The sequence below is a fragment of the Vigna radiata genome, chromosome 2, assembly GCF_000741045.1.
Source record: "Vigna radiata var. radiata cultivar VC1973A chromosome 2, Vradiata_ver6, whole genome shotgun sequence".
NCBI lineage: Eukaryota > Viridiplantae > Streptophyta > Magnoliopsida > Fabales > Fabaceae > Vigna > Vigna radiata.
This window is the reverse complement of record NC_028352.1, coordinates 2,147,338-2,164,900: the sequence shown is the minus strand read 5'-3', so window position 1 is coordinate 2,164,900 and position 17,563 is coordinate 2,147,338. Positions and strand designations below refer to the sequence as shown.

Below are 17,563 nucleotides of genomic sequence, written 5' to 3'. Positions count from 1 at the left end.
AACACTCATTGAAATATTATGCATGTAGAGTTAGGTATATATATCCCTTTTCACATAATTGTTGAAATAATATAAAGCAGTTGTGATTATTATATAATAGGAAGATAATTACAAGTATTATTACTATTTTTGATTAATTTATATATGTGATAAATTAGTATGTATTAAATGTAAATATTATCTTAATTGTCTTTTGGATTAATATTATTTGAGCTATTTCGCACTTATATTGTTAATATTATATTGTTAAAAAGGTGTAAAACCATTCAAGTGAGGAAGTCTCCATCACTTCAAGAAAGTAAGGTTATTTAAATGATGCTTAGTTGTTGATATTTACCATAAAATTATTTGTTGTATAATTATTTATGTGATTGCTAAGGAAATAGATAAATACATGTTATAGTATTGTCTTTAATGGGTATGTGATAATACTGTGGACTTAATTTTTGTAATATTAATAACAAACTCATTAAAAAATTAAACATCATATGTTTCACTAATGATTTGTAGAAAATTTATCCATCAAACTCATTTACAAATAAGTATATAAACTACCTTAATATAAGAAGTATAGGAAGAAAGTTGATGATGAAATTTTCATGTTTATGCCTAAACATATTTAATAAATTATAGCATTTTATTGAGATGCAATTGATAACTTCTATAAATAAACATGCATAGTATATGTATTTGTTGTGTTATACATATAACACATGGTAACACGTGGAAGTGTGAATGATTTTAAAATAGAAGTTCATCCTTGTGCATATTTGTGTAAATTGACATGATCCAGACTTTATATTAATGATTTAGACTTTATATAATGCATTATATATTGTTTACTTAATATTCTATCAATTTATAATGTACCCGATGAACTAACATTAGTTTTCATATATGCATCTCCTCAGAGAATCTCAACCTTAGTAGAAGTATTTTCATCTTTCTTTTTTACAATACTCATTCACTAGTCCAGTAGAAACACTTAAAATTGTGTTGGTAAAACTAAAGATGGATTATTAACAAAATATTCTATAAAATTATGAATTCAACCTTACAAAAACAACATTAAATATTTTTAAGTTGAGTCTAAAATAATATTTAATTTTCTTTAAAAAACTAATATTAATGAAAAATATTATATTTAACGCTTAATATGCATGTTGAAAATACACATTAAAAGAATTGCACTAAGAACATAAAGTTAGTAACAAATTACGTTGGGGATGGGCAACATAATCATGTAAATAAGCTATTTTGGTACATTCGTTGGTCTATATTACAAACATGCCCATGGATCATATATGTTTGATTTTAATTATCTTGGGGTTAGAATACTTTATTTTTGGAATATACCATTGTTTTCCAGCACAGATAATTGTAGTATAAATGTTTGTTTAGGGTTCAAAATATTGATGATCCTGCTATTGGCTGTCTTGTTATAACTGTTTGGGGTCTGGTACTCCACACCTATTTGAAATTGATTACTATGCTCCAACAATCAACCATTTCTACTTCATATACTCCACACACATACACAAAACGTTGCATTTACCAACAGCAAAAAGTTTGTCAAATTCTCCATATGTTTTCTATGAACGTCTAATTAAATAATAAAAAATGACCATAGTAGTAAGTTAAACATATCACTACAAAAAAACAAGACCACCTTGCCAATTTAATGCATTTTAATACATACAATGACTATAAAATTTAAGGACCTCCTTTTGCCTTGTAGAATATATACGCAATAAACACATAGACAAGATCAATCTAAGAGCATGGCAATAGAGGATGGACATATTTGATTATCAAAGCTCATATCAATTTGTTAAGAGCTAAGGTAGCCTCGAGTAACAAAACTCAATAGATATCAAAATTTTACTCTTCACAGAAAAGTTAGTACTCAAAAGTAAAATTATATACCCTCACTGAAACAATCATATGGTGTTATTGTGGATATAATTAGCAATTCAAGATAAAGGTGCTTAATGTTCCAAATTTGTGTAACAAAAAAATATGCCAATGAAATTATGAAACCGAATTGAGCACAATACTGAAGTTTAATGATCAAGTCTAACTCAAAACTAACAGATTATGTTTGGTTGATAACACTATATCAGCTGCAACTTATACCTAAGGTGACAGGCAAAGCATTTAAATACAGCAAGGATTCCCAAAAGAAATCTTACCCTCCATCTGGATCTAATTGGAACCTTTGTCTTTCCCTTCATTACCAACAGCATCAGAAACCAAAGTGATAGGTCTCTGGTCAATGACCTCGTCAATGATCCCAAACTCTTTGGCCTCTTGAGGAGTCATGAAGTTATCTGCGTCCATATTTGCCTGAATGACCTCAACCGACTTGCCTGTGTGCTTGGCATACAACGCATTCAAAGAATCCCAAACTCGAACGATCTGCTTGGCGTGAACCGCAATATTCTTTGCCTGGCCACTAAAACCACCAGAAGGTTGGTGAATCATGATTGATGCATTTGGAAGAGCCCGCCTCTCCCCCCTGGCACCCGCAGCCAATAGGAGAGAACCCATGGATGCAGCTTGGCCCATGCATACCGTACTGACCGGAGACCTAATATACTGCATCGTATCATAGATAGCTAGCCCTACACATAACAGTGACACCAATGCCAGGTCTCAGAACAGAGCATAAATTATACACACTTGAAAAAAAAATTAGAAAAAGTTAACATATTCACATGATTTCTATAGTTTCCATTTTAAGCTGTAGTCCCTTTGTTCCCAGAACCATTCTGTGTTCCAATTTATAACCAATCTCTACAAGGAAATCCACTAACTTGAAGAAAGTCTATCTGGGTTGGTTAGGCAGGGTGTGTGAGTTGTTGTAAGCTATATAACATGTATTCAATTCTTACGGATAAAAATAATCTAGTAACCAAGCCTAGTGAGATCTCTCTTCTCTGATTACATTTTTTGTTTTTTTGTTCATGAAGGAGACTCAAAATCGAACCCCAAGCAAAACACAAGAACATTATATTACAAAAACCAACTAAATAGTTTGTTTATCCATTAGAAGATCATTCATTTGACCCATTGAGCAATTACCATCGATTATAGATTAAAGAACAAAAACCACACATTTTACACATCACAGACGCGTTCCATTCTATTTTATAACAATTAGGGGTGTTGCAAAATGGGTTGATCGAAAAATGCGATTTTGAAGAGGTAAACGCAATTAGAGAGAGAGAGAGACAAGAGACGATAAAATGAAAAGGGTACCTGCGGTGACGGCACCACCAGGGGAGTTGACGTACATGTTGATGGGTTTGGAAGGGTTTTCGGATTCGAGGAAGAGGAGCTGCGCAACGACGACGTGAGCAGTGTCGTCGGAGATGGGTCCATTGATGCAGATAATGCGCTCCTTGAGGAGGCGCGAGAAGATGTCGTAAGCCCTCTCCCCTCGGGAAGAGTGCTCAATCACCATTGGGATGAGACTGTACGAACGACTACTGCATTGGGATTGAACGTTCTTTCCATGGAACAACTTCCTCATCAAAGAGTTCGAGCTTCTCGCAAAACCTCTCATGGCTCCCAACACGATCCGAAGTTGGGATTTTTCGATTAGCTTTGCTTTGATTAGGGCTTCTCTGATTTGGTTTTCCTTATGGTTCTGTTTCAGTTCATTCTTTTTAATTTTAAAAACATTATTTTATTTTTGACAACCTATAACAAATATCTCAATTTATAAATTGTATTATAATTAAAATTATACCTTTTTTTAATTGACAGTTGTTTTTTAGTATAAGATATATTTCGGATTTATCTATTATTTACATAGAGAGTTTGTTAATTTAATCGTATTTTAACAAAGTATATCAAGATCTAAATCACAAAAATACTTTTGTTAAAAAAATTAACGATAAATTTAAAGATATTTTAATAATTTTAAAAATTAATTTAAAATAAAAGAAATAAAAAGTAATTATATTAAATAATTATTTTAAAAGATAGTTGTCTTTTAAAATAAAATATAAAATAAAAGATAATTATTTTTTAAACTAAAAAATAATAACTAATAATACAGTTACTTTTTATCTTTTTATTTTAAATAAAATTTTAAAATTATTAAAATACCTTAATTTAAAATTAAGTTTTTAATAGAGATTTTTTTTAACCTAAAACTAAATAAACTTTATGTATAAAAAAAAGAACTCTCACTAACAAAATAATATATATATATATATATATATATATATATATATATATATATATATATATATATTAAGTAGGGTTTATTTTATTATATTGGATATGTTTAGATGAAAAATTGTTAAAAAATAAAAATTAATAAAATTGTTTTTCCACATGTTATAATTAGTTCATGAGACATACTATTTTGTTAAGTGTAATAACTATTTTAAAATAAATAATTGGGAACATTTTAAGGAATACAAGTTTATTCTTTTCTTTTACACGCGTAAATTTATTATTTGCAGTTCAATACATGAACATCTATTTCAACTAATAAACTTTTAACTACTAGTTACTGTTGGATGTTTTAAATAACATATTAATTATATTCTCAAAAGCAAACATAATATTCATGGACATTTTGACAATATGTTAAATTATACAATGACACAACATAGAAATCTAATCATAATATCTTAGTCTATAAATCTCTTCTAATCCTTACCCACATTTTAAACCCAAATAAAATTGTCAAAAGATAAAAGTTTCCAACCAAACATTCAACCTTTTCCTTGGTTCTTATCTGCATTTTCACATATATCGTTTTCTGCTTAAACTTAAAACCTTATAAAATTGTTCATGGCTTCAAACCAAAACACTCAACCTTTTCTGCAGTTCTTATCCATATTTGATAAAAGTTCATTCACAACCAAACACATACATGCACGAACTTTGATCTTTATTTGGTTTAATGCTCCACATTAATAATTCCTTTAATGCTACCCCATGCCACGTCTAGTGTAATTAGAATCTAACAAATTTTTAGTAATTAAATATAAAAACATTCTTTAATTTATCAAATCTTTGACTTCATTCCTATTTTTCTTACTTGCCTTACGTGATCAATGCAAAAGTTTTAACATGTTAGTTAAAAAGGAGTTTTTTCCAACAAGTTTAGTTTATATTAATCATTAATTTTAGTTAGTTTCATATTTTACTCTTATTCTTCTCTATTAACACGGGTCCATATTCATATATCTAATCATACGAGAGATATTAAAAGTATAATTCAAAAATATTATAAAACAATTAAAATAACACATTGGTTGATAAGTGTGTAAAAGTAATAAATCAAGCCACACGACTGTTCTCTATGTAAAATCATATAATTTTCTCATCACAAATATATTGTAATTTTAACTTATGATGTTTTTCTATATAATATTTATCTGTCAATATTTGAATAATTATTTGTCGATATACTTTTTCGTTCTTAACATTTTAAATAAATTTTATTTTCAGATAGCCAACACATGTACTAAATATAAGAGGCCTTTGTTTTTAATTTTTTGCTTTTTATGCAAAAGAGCAAAACTAAAGGTTGTCTATGCAATAATTTACATGTCTTGTGATTAATGGTAGCAAATATCCAGCGTAACATTCGATGATGCAACCATTGTATTTTTCAATACTCCATAACATAAGAAAATCAACAATTGTGTAAATTCCAACCACTCCAACATTGGGTTACTCACATCTTATCTTATATAATAAAATATGTTCACACTTTTTCATACGTGTTTCTCGAATTTTAGGCAATGATGCCACGATTCATGGGAGCAATGGAGTGACATAACAAAAATTATTTTTGTAATAAACAATGAAGTAAATCAACCTTGTACACAAAAGACCAATCAATGTATTTTCAAAGTAATTGGTCAATTCTTATTAAGAGTACTTTAGAATTTAGAATAATACTGACTAAAGAAGTTTGATACTTTATGTATTAAAATCATTTACATAAACTATATAATTAATATAATAAAACATATTTATAAAATATTAGACCGTAATTGAATATTTTTAACTAAAAATTCAAAATTTATAAATATGATTACTAGAAACTTACTACAACATATAAAACGCGATAATAATGTGATTAAGTTGAATAGTTTTTATTATACAAAATACAAAATAGAAATGCACGCGTATTATACACAATTTTCTCAAGAGTTATTATCAGTATCTACAGCAAAACCGCGACATCTTTGGATGACTTTGTTGTCGTTTGAAGCATCAACGACGGAATTGACGTTGTCTTTTTGCGAAGGCAGGGACGAGATAGACGAAAGAGGTGGTGCAAAAGATCGAACCTAAACGACCCAACACTATCACTGATACCAAACTTACTATAAACATGCACGCGCCAATCACGTGATCCTGTTGATGCTTCTGCTTCTGCTTCCAGTCTTTCCCCGTCGTTTCATGCACCCCATGCTGCCGTTTCGAACTTGGGAGAGAAACCGCGTGTTGACGCGTGTCGTACTCTGGTTTGTTCCTTAGCTTCTGCAGAAATTAATTAACCAAGTAACAGTAAAGAGAGATTAATTTCAGTAATCTTTTAGTTCTTCTCATTGTTTAATTAATAATGGCAAAGTATATGAATAATAAAATTATAAAAATCATACTGATGAAATATGCAAGTAATCATACCGGCGACTGTGATTGCGAGAGTGGTTGGCCGAGAGTGGAATTGATTTGAGTGTTACTGAGTGGCTTTGACTTTGACATTGACATTGACTTTGACTTTGACCTCCACTTCCAGCTTGATGAATGCAGTTTGGTATAACTCTTCATGTCAGGAAACTCCAACTCTTCCTGAAGCGGCACCGTTTTGGCCATTGATTTCTTGCTGGTGCGAATGTTCTGTTTCGGTGGGTTATGATGAGTGATGATGGTGGAGTTATCTTTTGGCGTTTTGTTCTGAACTGATCCAAAACAACATAGAAAAAGAGAGGCTTTGGGTTTTGGATATTGTAAGCCTTTAGTTTTGGTTTTGGCCATGGCTATGGAAAGTTTGAATGATGAAAATGGAAGCTTGAATGATGAAAATGGTGAGAGTCCCTTGCTATTTAAGGCACCCCACACACTCCATGGTAGTGTGTATATCTTACACCCAAGACTTTGACCTAGTCTTTGCGTCTCATCCCTTCAACTTTTAGATAACCTAAGCTCGTTTCATATATATTATACACTCAATTTAAGAACGTATAGTTTTAGTATTTTTTTAATACAGACTAAATCACAGAATGTCAAATAAACTATATGTTATTCTTGCATAAGCATATGAAATTTTAAAAAATCTCGAGCTAAAAGATATCTAATTTGTTTGAATGAAAATTGAACTTTTAAAAATTCTGCTAGCACATTCATTAGTTTTTGATATTCTTAACATGTTTTTTTTAGTTAAAATTACATGTTTTATTATTAAAATTTGTATTTATTGAATTTTCCTGATAATATTTAACAAAAATGAAATCAAAACTGTGTAAAAAAATGTGTTAATTTACTCGAAACATCTCTAACACATTATCAAACTTTATCATGAAAATTTATTTTAGTTTAAACAGATCTTACAATGCTAACATTATTTTTAAGTCATTTATTTTATTTTATTGTAAATTTTACTTCAACGATGATATTTTATAAGAGTCATTTTTCTATAAGTTCTGTCTCATAATTCAATTTTTCACTACTTAAAAAGGTAATTATATTATTTTAATTAAAACATTATTCTAATTTTTAATCGACTATGATGATATCTTTAATTATACAAGTTGATTTATCAAACATTATTCTAATTTATGTTTGATTATTGCACACGATAAAGTTTATTATTTGAATGAGTATAATAATGTTTTTTACTTTTAAAGTTGAATTACTTATTTATTTTTAAATATCTCTTCATTGAAATGTGATGAAAGTCAAAAAGTAAGTGTGAAGTTAAGCTAAATTGGTTTTGGAGAAGTTGCTCTAACCATTGGTTAAAGGGATAAGCAGAGATGGAGAGTGTAAGAAGAAATGCAGAAGCTCTTGTGGAGAAGATGATGAAAGGGAACGATGCTTCCCATGACGCAGCTCATGTTTGGAGAGTTCGTGATCTTGCTCTCTCACTTGCCGAAGAGGAAGGCCTCTCTTCCGATCCTCACTCCATGCAAATCGTGACTTTTCTCATTACTCTTTTCCTCAGTCATATCCTTTTTCTCTTTTTTCTTTTGTTCTATTTTTCAGCTTTGCATCATATTCTTATTCCTAGGTTGAGCTTGCTGCACTGCTCCATGACATAGCCGACTACAAATACCTTAGGTTAGAAAATTTACATAGCTTCTGTTTGTAACGTATGGTCCATTCAGTTCAAGCGTGATGCTTTTATCTTGTTCCTTTAATACAGTACAGCAAAGTGATGTAATTTCCATTAATTCCTGTCATAAATCCCATCATGTGGCAAATGGGTCTGCTTGTTGATCATTTTTACTCCTTTTCTTCCAATTTACCATTCTGTGTGTTGTTCTTTTCTTTTTTTTTGGGAAACTGATTTGTCATCCAGGGACCCATCCGAGGAAAAAATTGTTGAGAATTTTCTTGACCAAGAGGGAGTTGAGGAGGACAAGAAATTAACAATTTTGCGGATCATCAGAGAAATGGGTGAGTTTTGAGGGCAACTATAAATCTTTTGTCTCCTGAACATTGTTATTTATTACCTTTGTTTTTGTTTGATTGATATGGATGTTATTTCAAGCTGTAATGTGGAAAATGTTTTAGCTTATGAGTGATCAATCGGATATCTTCTTTACTCTGATGTTATTTTTTAATTTTTTGTATATTCTTTTCTTTTTTATGCTCTAATGTGCTTATGATAGCTTTCTCGGATTTATTTTTAGTTGGTGCTTTCTGTTGGGGTGGGGATAGGGAAATATTTAGGACACAAAGATATATCGCTTCCGTTGATTATCTATATCCCCAAAAGTAAGAAACTCTGCTTCGAGGCTTTTGGTTCTTACACTTCTCAGTATCTCGTGTATTTCTAACAATAGTTGGTAAATTTCTAAAATTTGTACGTGTGCTCTTAACAATGTCTTGCTTCTACCACTTTTCAATTTCATCTCTATTGCTATAAAATACTCAGATAAGATGCTGCTTCCAATATCCAGGTTTCAAGGAAGAGGTGACTGGAAATGGAAGTAGTGATTGGTTTCCAGAATTTGGAGTTGTGCAAGATGCTGATCGACTTGATGCTATTGGTGCTATAGGTATTTTGTTAAATTAGCTGTGTTTCATCTTTCAGGTAGGGGGTGCTCCAAAGGCACTTAAATTAAATATTAGTCCCCAAAGCCTCAAAGCCCAAAAGCTGGAGCAGTAATTGGGATATTAAAGCATAGCGAAATGATTTCTTGACACTGTGCTGGGTTGTTTACACCCTTAGAGAGAGACATAGGAAGATAGGGAAAAAGTGATAGCTGATACAAGTGATGTAATGAGAGAAGGAGGGGGATTTAAAGTGGGTGTTAAAACAAGTTATGAAAAGTATAAATGGGAAATCTCTTAGTTTGAGTCTTTTACCTCTATATCAGGAATTGCACGTTGCTTCACTTTTGGCGGGAGTAAGAAGAGGTTGCTGCATGATCCCTCCATTCTGCCACGTTCTGATTTGTCCAAGGAGCAATACATGAACAAAGAGGAACAGACTACTATTAATCATTTTCATGAGAAGCTTCTCAAGCTCAAAGATATGATGAAAACCAAGGTATGATGGCAATATAACTATTTTTGTCCAACACACAAAATTTTGCAAAAGGTGCCACTTTCTTTTGTAAAGCCTGTCAAGAAAATGCTAATGTATTAAGTCTCTGTAGAAATACATGCATATTTACTAAAGTCTGTCGAGGAAATTGAATATCAACTACTTATTTCAGGCTGGGAAAAGGAGGGCTGAAAGAAGGCATAAGTTCATGGAGGAGTTTGTGAAAGAGTTCTACGATGAATGGAATGGCTTAAACTGATAAACATTTTTCATATCTTCTTTCCTTGAAGTATAGGGTCCGAGCTTCTTAAAAAATGAAACTCTGGGAAATGTTCAAATATTGTTATTAACAATCCATGACAATGTTTCATTCTCTCAGCATGGTTTTCTCGTCGGGATCCCCATGTCCTAGATAGTCTTGGATGTTAGACTATATAGTGAGCTTGTTTGTTGGTTACAAACATTGTGATGGATTTCAAGTATGTTTAGAAAGATAGAACTAGTTTATTGTGGAGCCCAGCATAAGGTGTTTGATCCTAGAACAAGAATAAGTCTCTTGTAAGAAGTAAGGATTAAGAATAGAGATAAGAGAAAAAAATTTATGAACTATTAATCCTCTTTGGGCGTAATCCAAAAAAACAACTGATCTTGATGTGGAAAATCAATTGGTTAAAGAAAAAAAAATTTCCCGTTCCTGTTTATAGGATATATATTGCTGAATATTAGACAGATGATTAACGTGGTTTTTTTTTGGATAAGTTCTTATGAATCATGGAATAAAAAGTGACAGGGATCCGTTGGGAAGCATTTATTCATTAAAGATAACAAACCATACAGGCAAATGTTTGTAAAAGTACTGTCTATCTAATTCACACGGACCAGAAATATATTCATTAGGAAATACAGTTCTGGAATATCCCATCAACAGAACATGAACTTCATTATTTAGTGTTCTCCAGCTCTATATCTATCCAATCCAGTTTCTTTATCATTTTTGTACTTACAAACTTTCCAAATAAGAAACAAACTGAAAACTACATTACTACTGCGTGATCATCATGAATTAGATTATTTGAACCCTTCCTCCAAGTGTCTGTGAATTTGTGCAACATCCCTGCGGTATAGGTTAACTTTTAAGCCATGCTTCATGTACATAGTTAAGGCAAGCTTTGGCTCTACAGGGTGGTTCTCCACCACCTTCACACGGTACCGGAATATGATGCTGGCCGCAGCATATTTCATCTGGTAGTATGCAAAATCTTTGCCTAAGCACAAACGAGGACCACCATTGAATGCAGTGAATTTGTAGGCAGACTCACTCATGAACCTCCCATCTCTTAGCCACCTTTCTGGCTTGAACTCCTTCCAGTCCTTCCCCCATATGCTCTCCATTCTTCCCATTGCATAGATTGCGTAGATCACTTTTGTTCCTTTCTTTAGTACCGTTCCATCTGGGAATGTGTCATCTTTAACAACCTGAAAATTTCATAATTGCACACTAGCATCACTTCTAGCTGCATTCAATATCACTTTGAATTGTGTGATTTCTCTCACTACAGTATTTACTACGCATGTGTGTTTTTCATTGACTTGTCAGATCATGCTTAGCCAGTAAATTTGACAGGTTTTGAAAACAAATTTGACTCACGAGACATTAAACAATTCTAGGATTTCCCACTCTTTTATGATTGCCGTTACCCGTGCCTAATTTTTCTAGGGGGCTGCCAAAGAATTGTGGTTGTTAAATAGACCTAATAATAGCTAGCTGCTCTGCATCAGCTCGGAGAATTTAATAACTCAGACGCTTGAAGGAACAGATTGAACGTCTATGTATCAGAACAAAACATAGGAGTACACTACTATTTTTTATGTGTGTGGTCCTATTTCCACCGAGAATTCTCCTATAATCTATGTTGACTTTTGATGTAAAAAAATTATTATTTAAATTATCCAAACAAAGTTTCAGTTCTAATTGAGCAACAACTCTGAAAACAGACTGTCCTGGCTTTACTGGACAATGAACATGTAGTGCTAAGATGAATTTTACATCTCAAAACAGATATTAATAACCAAATTTGGAATTATTCGTAAGCTTATAGCAATTGGAATGGAAAAAGAATGAGTATGAAAGAAATTAAATAAATACCTCCTTGTGATCCACAGGCACAGAAGGGTATAACCTTAGAGCTTCTGATAAGGCAGCATGCAAATAATCCATCTTCTTGATCTCCTCCGGCCTAAATCTCAAAGAATTATCAAACTCTTCCCTTTTTATGTCGTTCCTTTGACTTACCAACCTGCATATCTCTGCTAGAATATTCTCCTCCACTTCAGGATTCTGTTCAAGCAACCAGAAAAACCAACTCAAAGCAACCGAAGAGGTGTCCCTCCCTGCCAATATAAAGTTCACACATATATCCCTCAAAAACTTATCCGAGTAGGCTCTTCCATTCTCATCCTTCAGCCTCATGAACATAGTTAACAAATCTGACCTATTCTTTGTGTCTTCACATTGCAAAGAGAGTTCCTTCTTTCTAGTCCGAATGACATTCTCAGCAAACTCATCAACCCCTTTTATGGACTTCTTCAGCTTCCTTTCCACCCCCAGGTTGAGAAGCCTCATGGCCTTCCAAACGCACGTTGGGGTAACAAAACGAAACACTGTGGCTTCTGTTGCATCCTCAAAGGCTTTGGCAAATGGTATCTCAGGTAAACCCAAGCGCAGACAACCTGGATCAACACCAAAGGCTATCATGCAAACATTGTCAAAAGTTAGCCTTAAGAGAATGTCTTGCAGGTCTATTGCAACCGATTTCCTAACCGATGCCTCTAACACAGGCAAGAGCCTATAGTGGACAAGCTCGAACAAGGATTCCGTTGTTAATTGTCTGAACTTGGTTGAATGAAACTCAATGCTTGCTATTTTCCTTTGTTTCTGCCAGGTGTCATCGTCTGCATTGAATATACCTTCTCCTAATAGGTCTCTAACCGTGTTCCTGAAGTATCCTCCCTTAGGGAACAGAGGGAACTTGGTTTTGAGAAGGTGCTCCAAGTTGCGAGGATCAGCAGTGACAATGCAGTTGAGGTTGCTAAAGGAAGGCCCTTTGAATCTGAATGTCCCGTTTTGCCGTTTGAGCACTTCTGTGATCCATTCATACAAGTTGGTTCGGAGTCCTGTGACCAAAGATGGAACCATTCCAAGGACAGGCCAAACGACTAGGCCATGGTGCCTCTTTTGTCTAAGAGAATGAATGAGTAGGAAGACAAGAACCGCAAGGAAAATCTCAAAAATTTGGATGTCTTGCATGAAGAAGGTGAGGTTGAGAGTTCTTGGTTTGGTCATGGCGTTGTAGTGAAAAGGAATGTGGGAATGCATGGTATTGGTATGTTTTGAAGTGTAATATTGCGGGGTGGTGTTGGTCATGTATGTTATATGAAGTGGTGCACAGCATGCCTTGTGTTTCTTGGCGTGCTTAGTTTTGCATAATCAGTTTGATTTGGTGAGCTGAAATGTTTTCAATTGTGTTGGTTTTGGGTATATTTTCTTGGTTGAAATTGTTCCAGGAATAAGAATGTTTGAACACTGAAAGTTTGAGTGTCAAAATACCTCGTTTTTGTGGTATGACTAGGAAGCTGGAAAGTGGATGTAGCTGATAACCTAAGTCAGAACTGTTTGTACAGTTTTAATGTCACACGTTACTTTCTGATTAGGAACTTCATCAATAACTACCTAGGTGTTTGATTTTATCTTATATTGTATTGCATTGAATATTAGTTTAGTTTTATTGTGGGTCCACTGATTTGTGTGAAAATTTGTGGGTTGCCTTTCTGGTAGCACTCGGCAACTTTATCTTCTTAATGCTTTTATGTGTCAACACTTGGCAAACTTCCACATTTGGACACACTCAATCATTTCAACCAGCAAGGAAATTGGTTTGGCGTAAATATACAGAGTCATTAAAATTAAAATTTATATGTTTTTTAAATTTTAATATATTTTTGTCTCAAAATTTTAGAATTCAATAAATATATATTTTTTTTTACATTTTAAACTGATATTTGAGTTAGAATTTATTAAATGAGATAAATTGTTCAAGTGTTAATCTAAAAATTTGTTTGACAGGAAAATATTTGACACAAAATAAATTTTAATTTGATATTAAAATTTAAAGACTAAAAATATATTTAATTTTTATTTTATATTTTATTGTACAGTTTAAAGAAAAAAATTCACTCAACTTTAAATATCAGTAAATAAAATTGCAACATAATCTTACTGTCATGAATAGTGTGTAACTATTTAATGAATAAATTGTATCTGTGAGCATTGATTATTATGCTTAGATTCGGTTGGAAGGTTTAGTGGGAGAAGTTTACTAGGTAGCATTGTGGGTACAATGTTGCTTAATACAGAAGAAAATGAGGTAAGAATTTAAACTACTGTCTTTCCAATTAAGAATGCAGTACATATGACACGTAAAAATTAAGGTAAAAAAATAAGAAGGTAGCATTTGTTATTTTATTAGCATTGCAGCAGTGGTTGATGTTTAGTCAAACAGGTTTTGACTAAAATTTGAATTTGCAGTTGAAATTGAATTGTGGTTGTGAACTGAGATGACAAAATTGAGAAGAAGAGAAAAATAAACTAAAGAAGGAATGTAGATGAGTTGGAAATGCTGCTGTTGCTCACCTAATAAACAACTAATGCACACGCAAAACGCAACCGTTCCCAAAAGAAACACCTAATTACCCTAACTATATTAAATATTTTTAAAAAATATAAGAAATTAAAATTAATATTAAATAATTACTATAAATATAAGGATGTGTTAAAATATAATTTTATCATTTCTCAATATTTATTAGGTTTAATTGCTTCTTTTGTCCCCAGTTTGGTTGAAGTGTGTCAAATTCGTCCCCTTTTAGAAAAATGTCAATTTCGTCTCCATATAGAAAAAATTTATGTCAATCAAGTTATCTCTCTTAAAAATCATTGCTTTCAAAACTCACTTTATCCATTGCAATATCAGGGATCAGACCTAGAAGTGGTTATTATTCAAAACTCATTTTAAGTTTTTAACACCACTAGTTTGTATTGAAAGCAGATGACTTGATTGACACAAGTTTTTTCTATAGGGAGACGAAATTGACATTTTTTTAAAAGAGGGACGAATTTGACACACTTCAACCAAACTGGGGACAAAAGAATCAATTAAACCTATTTATTATAATATACTTTGTATAAAGTTTATACAAATAAACATATTTACTCGAATCTTATCTTGTAAATACTTATCAGTATAAGTTTTTCATGAATTACTTTTTATGACCCATGACATACTCTATTTAGCTAAATAAAGGTTATAATTACTTATTTGTGTAATTTTCCTAAATAGGTTTAGTTAGGTAAACAAAATTCAATTATTTTAATATACACCTGTGTCTTTATTAGAATGGGCTAAAGCTTCCTGCACCTCCATCGAATTTCACCTCCCACCCCCATAAAAGAACTTCTGGAAAATGTTTTCCCAAAAAGGAGGGTTGATTTCTGGAAAAAAAAAATTTCGGAATTGTTTATTCTGTTGTGAAAATAAATTTAGGAAGTGATAGGAGACATAGGGTAAGGAAGAAAAAGGTAGGGTGCTAAAAGTAATTGCCTGGTTGTTGATTTTCGTTTTAGTTTGGATCTTGCTGTAATTCAAATAGGTAAATAGACATTTATGGGAGGGTAAAAAGTAAAAGACTAAACATATTGTTCTAAAATGGCCCAAAAAATAACTGACCATTGAAGGCCTACCAATAATGGGCCAGTAGAAGCATGGGTCTGTTTAGTGGCAATGTCTCTTCTGTCAATTAATATTAATTTTTTCATTAAATTGTCAATTAATATTAATAAATAATTCATTAAATTATCAATTAATATTAATAATTAATTCAATAAAGTAATCCGATACGTTTCACAGATTGATGTATATTTAGCCAAACAATAAATGAAGTACGATTTTTTATAAAGAGTAACATTAAATTAAAATAAGAATTTAAAAAAGGTATACTTATTTTTTTAGAAATTTACTAATATATCCATGGAAGACCCTATAAACGAACATGTATCATATCACAAACAAAGCACATCACATCAAACCAAGATATTCCGGAAAAAGAAAAAGAAAATGGTTTTCACAGACAATGACAGTGCAAATGCAAGTGAAATATACAAAGCTCAAATGCACGTGAACAAATATCTCCTCGGCTTCCAAAGCTGCATGGCGGTGAAGTTTGCGACGGAGGTAGGCATAGCCGACGCAATCCACCGTCACGGAAAACCTATCACTCTCTCCGACTTGGCCTCATCTCTGAATCTGCCGCCTTCAAAAGTCGGTGTTCTCCATCGCTTCATGCGCCTTCTAACACACAATGGCTTCTTCACGAAAACACCTTCACAGAACTCTGAAGAAGAAGAAGAAACATATTCTTTGACTCTTGCATCAAAGTTTCTGGTCAGAAGCAATTCCTTCTGCTTAGCAGATAATGCGGAAGTAGCGTTTCATCCAAGTATGTTTAACATGTGGAACTCCTCCAAGAAACTGTTTACAGAGGATACTCAAGTTCCGTTGTTCGAGAGCGTAACCGGAGAGAGTTACTTTGACTTCATCAAAAATGATTTTCAGTTTCTGGATGTATTTCAGAAGGCTGTGGCAGCTGATTCTGAAATGATCAAACTGGGTCTCCAAGAATGCAAGCACGTGTTTGAGGGGTTGTCTTCTCTTGTCGATGTGGGAGGTGGCACTGGTGCTGTCTCCAGGCTCATACTCGAATCCTTTCCTCACATGAAATGCACAGTCCTTGACCTACCACAAGTTGTGGCCAATTTGAAAACAGCCCAAAATCTGAGTTTTGTTGGTGGTGACATGTTTGAATCAATTCCTTCTGCTGATGCAGTTTTACTCAAGGTATACATAGATATATTAATTCATCCAACATTAATCTCAAAGTCTTCCCATTAATATGCGGGAGTAATGTATTGATTGTGTATAGCTGAAATTTGAGTTGATTATTTTGCAGTGGGTTCTGCATAATTGGGATGATGAACTTTCTATAAAGATATTGAAGAACTGCAAAGAAGCAATTTCTGGGAAAGGGAAGGAGGGAAAGGTGATAATCATAGACGTGGTAATTGATGAAGCAGGTGATGATCGAGATTTGACTGAGCTGAAGCTGAACTATGACTTGGCGATGTTGACTCTCTTGAATGGAAAAGAAAGAGAGAAGAAAGAATGGGAGAAACTTATATACCAGGCTGGCTTCACCAGCTGCAAGTTTAGTCCACTTTTTGGCTTCAAATCTCTCATCCAAGTTTATCCATGATTTGCCATATAAGTTGTTTTAATTAATATGTGCTATCATGTTAATAATAATTTTCTACTTCAAGCATTTTAATAAGAATGAATTTCTTTATGACAACCATTCAATGCAAAATTTTCCATTTGTTTTTTTAAAGGAGTCGTCAACTCATTATAGAATAATACTTACCTAAAATATGTACTAAAATATGTAATAATATAGTAGTTCATAACAATAAAATATAATTCATCATAAATGATGTGTCACACACTCCATCATAGAATTTGAGGGAATATCCACAGTGTACGACAAAAAACATCAAAGGCTATCTCTGTTGTGATGACGAACTAGAAGAAAACTCAAAACCCAATTTGAAATTGGGAGTAAAACCCTGTGCATAGGCCATTTTTCTTCCCTCTCTCTCAGCAGTTCTCCAGTGAATTTAATTCAATGGTACAGGGAAGTGCC

At 32.7% G+C, this 17,563-nt stretch overlaps 5 protein-coding genes across 5 annotated transcripts; 2 read left to right on the top strand and 3 right to left on the bottom strand.

Annotated features, from left to right (window-relative positions):
* Window positions 1-2,007: 2,007 nt before the first annotated feature.
* LOC106755643 (ATP-dependent Clp protease proteolytic subunit 2, mitochondrial) lies at window positions 2,008-3,654 on the bottom strand. Its single transcript, XM_014637829.2, has 2 exons — window positions 3,262-3,654; window positions 2,008-2,624 (listed from the first exon to the last, which is right to left on the bottom strand). The coding sequence occupies exons 1-2, from the start codon at window positions 3,566-3,568 to the stop codon at window positions 2,206-2,208; spliced, it is 726 nt and encodes a 241-aa protein (XP_014493315.1). The 5' UTR covers window positions 3,569-3,654; the 3' UTR covers window positions 2,008-2,205.
* Window positions 3,655-6,163: 2,509 nt separating this feature from the next.
* LOC111242765 lies at window positions 6,164-7,101 on the bottom strand. The gene is made up of 2 exons (XM_022787463.1): window positions 6,667-7,101; window positions 6,164-6,519 (listed from the first exon to the last, which is right to left on the bottom strand). Exons 1-2 carry the CDS (start codon window positions 7,015-7,017, stop codon window positions 6,250-6,252), a joined length of 621 nt encoding a protein of 206 aa, XP_022643184.1. The 5' UTR covers window positions 7,018-7,101; the 3' UTR covers window positions 6,164-6,249.
* An 853-nt stretch (window positions 7,102-7,954) lies between these two features.
* On the top strand, window positions 7,955-10,273 carry LOC106755669 (uncharacterized protein YpgQ). The gene is made up of 6 exons (XM_014637859.2): window positions 7,955-8,174; window positions 8,270-8,319; window positions 8,561-8,658; window positions 9,165-9,263; window positions 9,585-9,757; window positions 9,927-10,273. Exons 1-6 carry the CDS (start codon window positions 8,016-8,018, stop codon window positions 10,011-10,013), a joined length of 666 nt encoding a protein of 221 aa, XP_014493345.1. The 5' UTR covers window positions 7,955-8,015; the 3' UTR covers window positions 10,014-10,273.
* Window positions 10,274-10,546: 273 nt separating this feature from the next.
* On the bottom strand, window positions 10,547-13,482 carry LOC106755878 (cytochrome P450 86B1). The gene is made up of 2 exons (XM_014638101.2): window positions 11,901-13,482; window positions 10,547-11,230 (listed from the first exon to the last, which is right to left on the bottom strand). Exons 1-2 carry the CDS (start codon window positions 13,176-13,178, stop codon window positions 10,823-10,825), a joined length of 1,686 nt encoding a protein of 561 aa, XP_014493587.2. The 5' UTR covers window positions 13,179-13,482; the 3' UTR covers window positions 10,547-10,822.
* Window positions 13,483-15,885: 2,403 nt separating this feature from the next.
* LOC106755967 (isoflavone 4'-O-methyltransferase-like) lies at window positions 15,886-17,241 on the top strand. Its single transcript, XM_014638203.2, has 2 exons — window positions 15,886-16,704; window positions 16,817-17,241. Exons 1-2 carry the CDS (start codon window positions 15,925-15,927, stop codon window positions 17,117-17,119), a joined length of 1,083 nt encoding a protein of 360 aa, XP_014493689.1. The 5' UTR covers window positions 15,886-15,924; the 3' UTR covers window positions 17,120-17,241.
* Window positions 17,242-17,563: the final 322 nt, after the last annotated feature.

Coding starts and splice junctions, on each gene's coding strand:
- LOC106755967 (XM_014638203.2), top strand. CDS start 15,925: ATGGTTTTCACAGACAATGACAGTGCAAATGCAAGTGAAATATACAAA. Junction 16,705..16,816: donor CTGATGCAGTTTTACTCAAG/GTATACATAGAT, acceptor ATTATTTTGCAG/TGGGTTCTGCATAATTGGGA.
- LOC106755878 (XM_014638101.2), bottom strand. CDS start 13,178: ATGACCAACACCACCCCGCAATATTACACTTCAAAACATACCAATACC. Junction 11,231..11,900: donor TGCCTGTGGATCACAAGGAG/GTATTTATTTAA, acceptor TGAAATTTTCAG/GTTGTTAAAGATGACACATT.
- LOC111242765 (XM_022787463.1), bottom strand. CDS start 7,017: ATGGCCAAAACCAAAACTAAAGGCTTACAATATCCAAAACCCAAAGCC. Junction 6,520..6,666: donor TCTCGCAATCACAGTCGCCG/GTATGATTACTT, acceptor TAATTTCTGCAG/AAGCTAAGGAACAAACCAGA.
- LOC106755669 (XM_014637859.2), top strand. CDS start 8,016: ATGGAGAGTGTAAGAAGAAATGCAGAAGCTCTTGTGGAGAAGATGATG. Junction 8,175..8,269: donor ATCCTCACTCCATGCAAATC/GTGACTTTTCTC, acceptor TCTTATTCCTAG/GTTGAGCTTGCTGCACTGCT. Junction 8,659..9,164: donor GCGGATCATCAGAGAAATGG/GTGAGTTTTGAG, acceptor TCCAATATCCAG/GTTTCAAGGAAGAGGTGACT.
- LOC106755643 (XM_014637829.2), bottom strand. CDS start 3,568: ATGAGAGGTTTTGCGAGAAGCTCGAACTCTTTGATGAGGAAGTTGTTC. Junction 2,625..3,261: donor TGGTGGTGCCGTCACCGCAG/GTACCCTTTTCA, acceptor TGTTATGTGTAG/GGCTAGCTATCTATGATACG.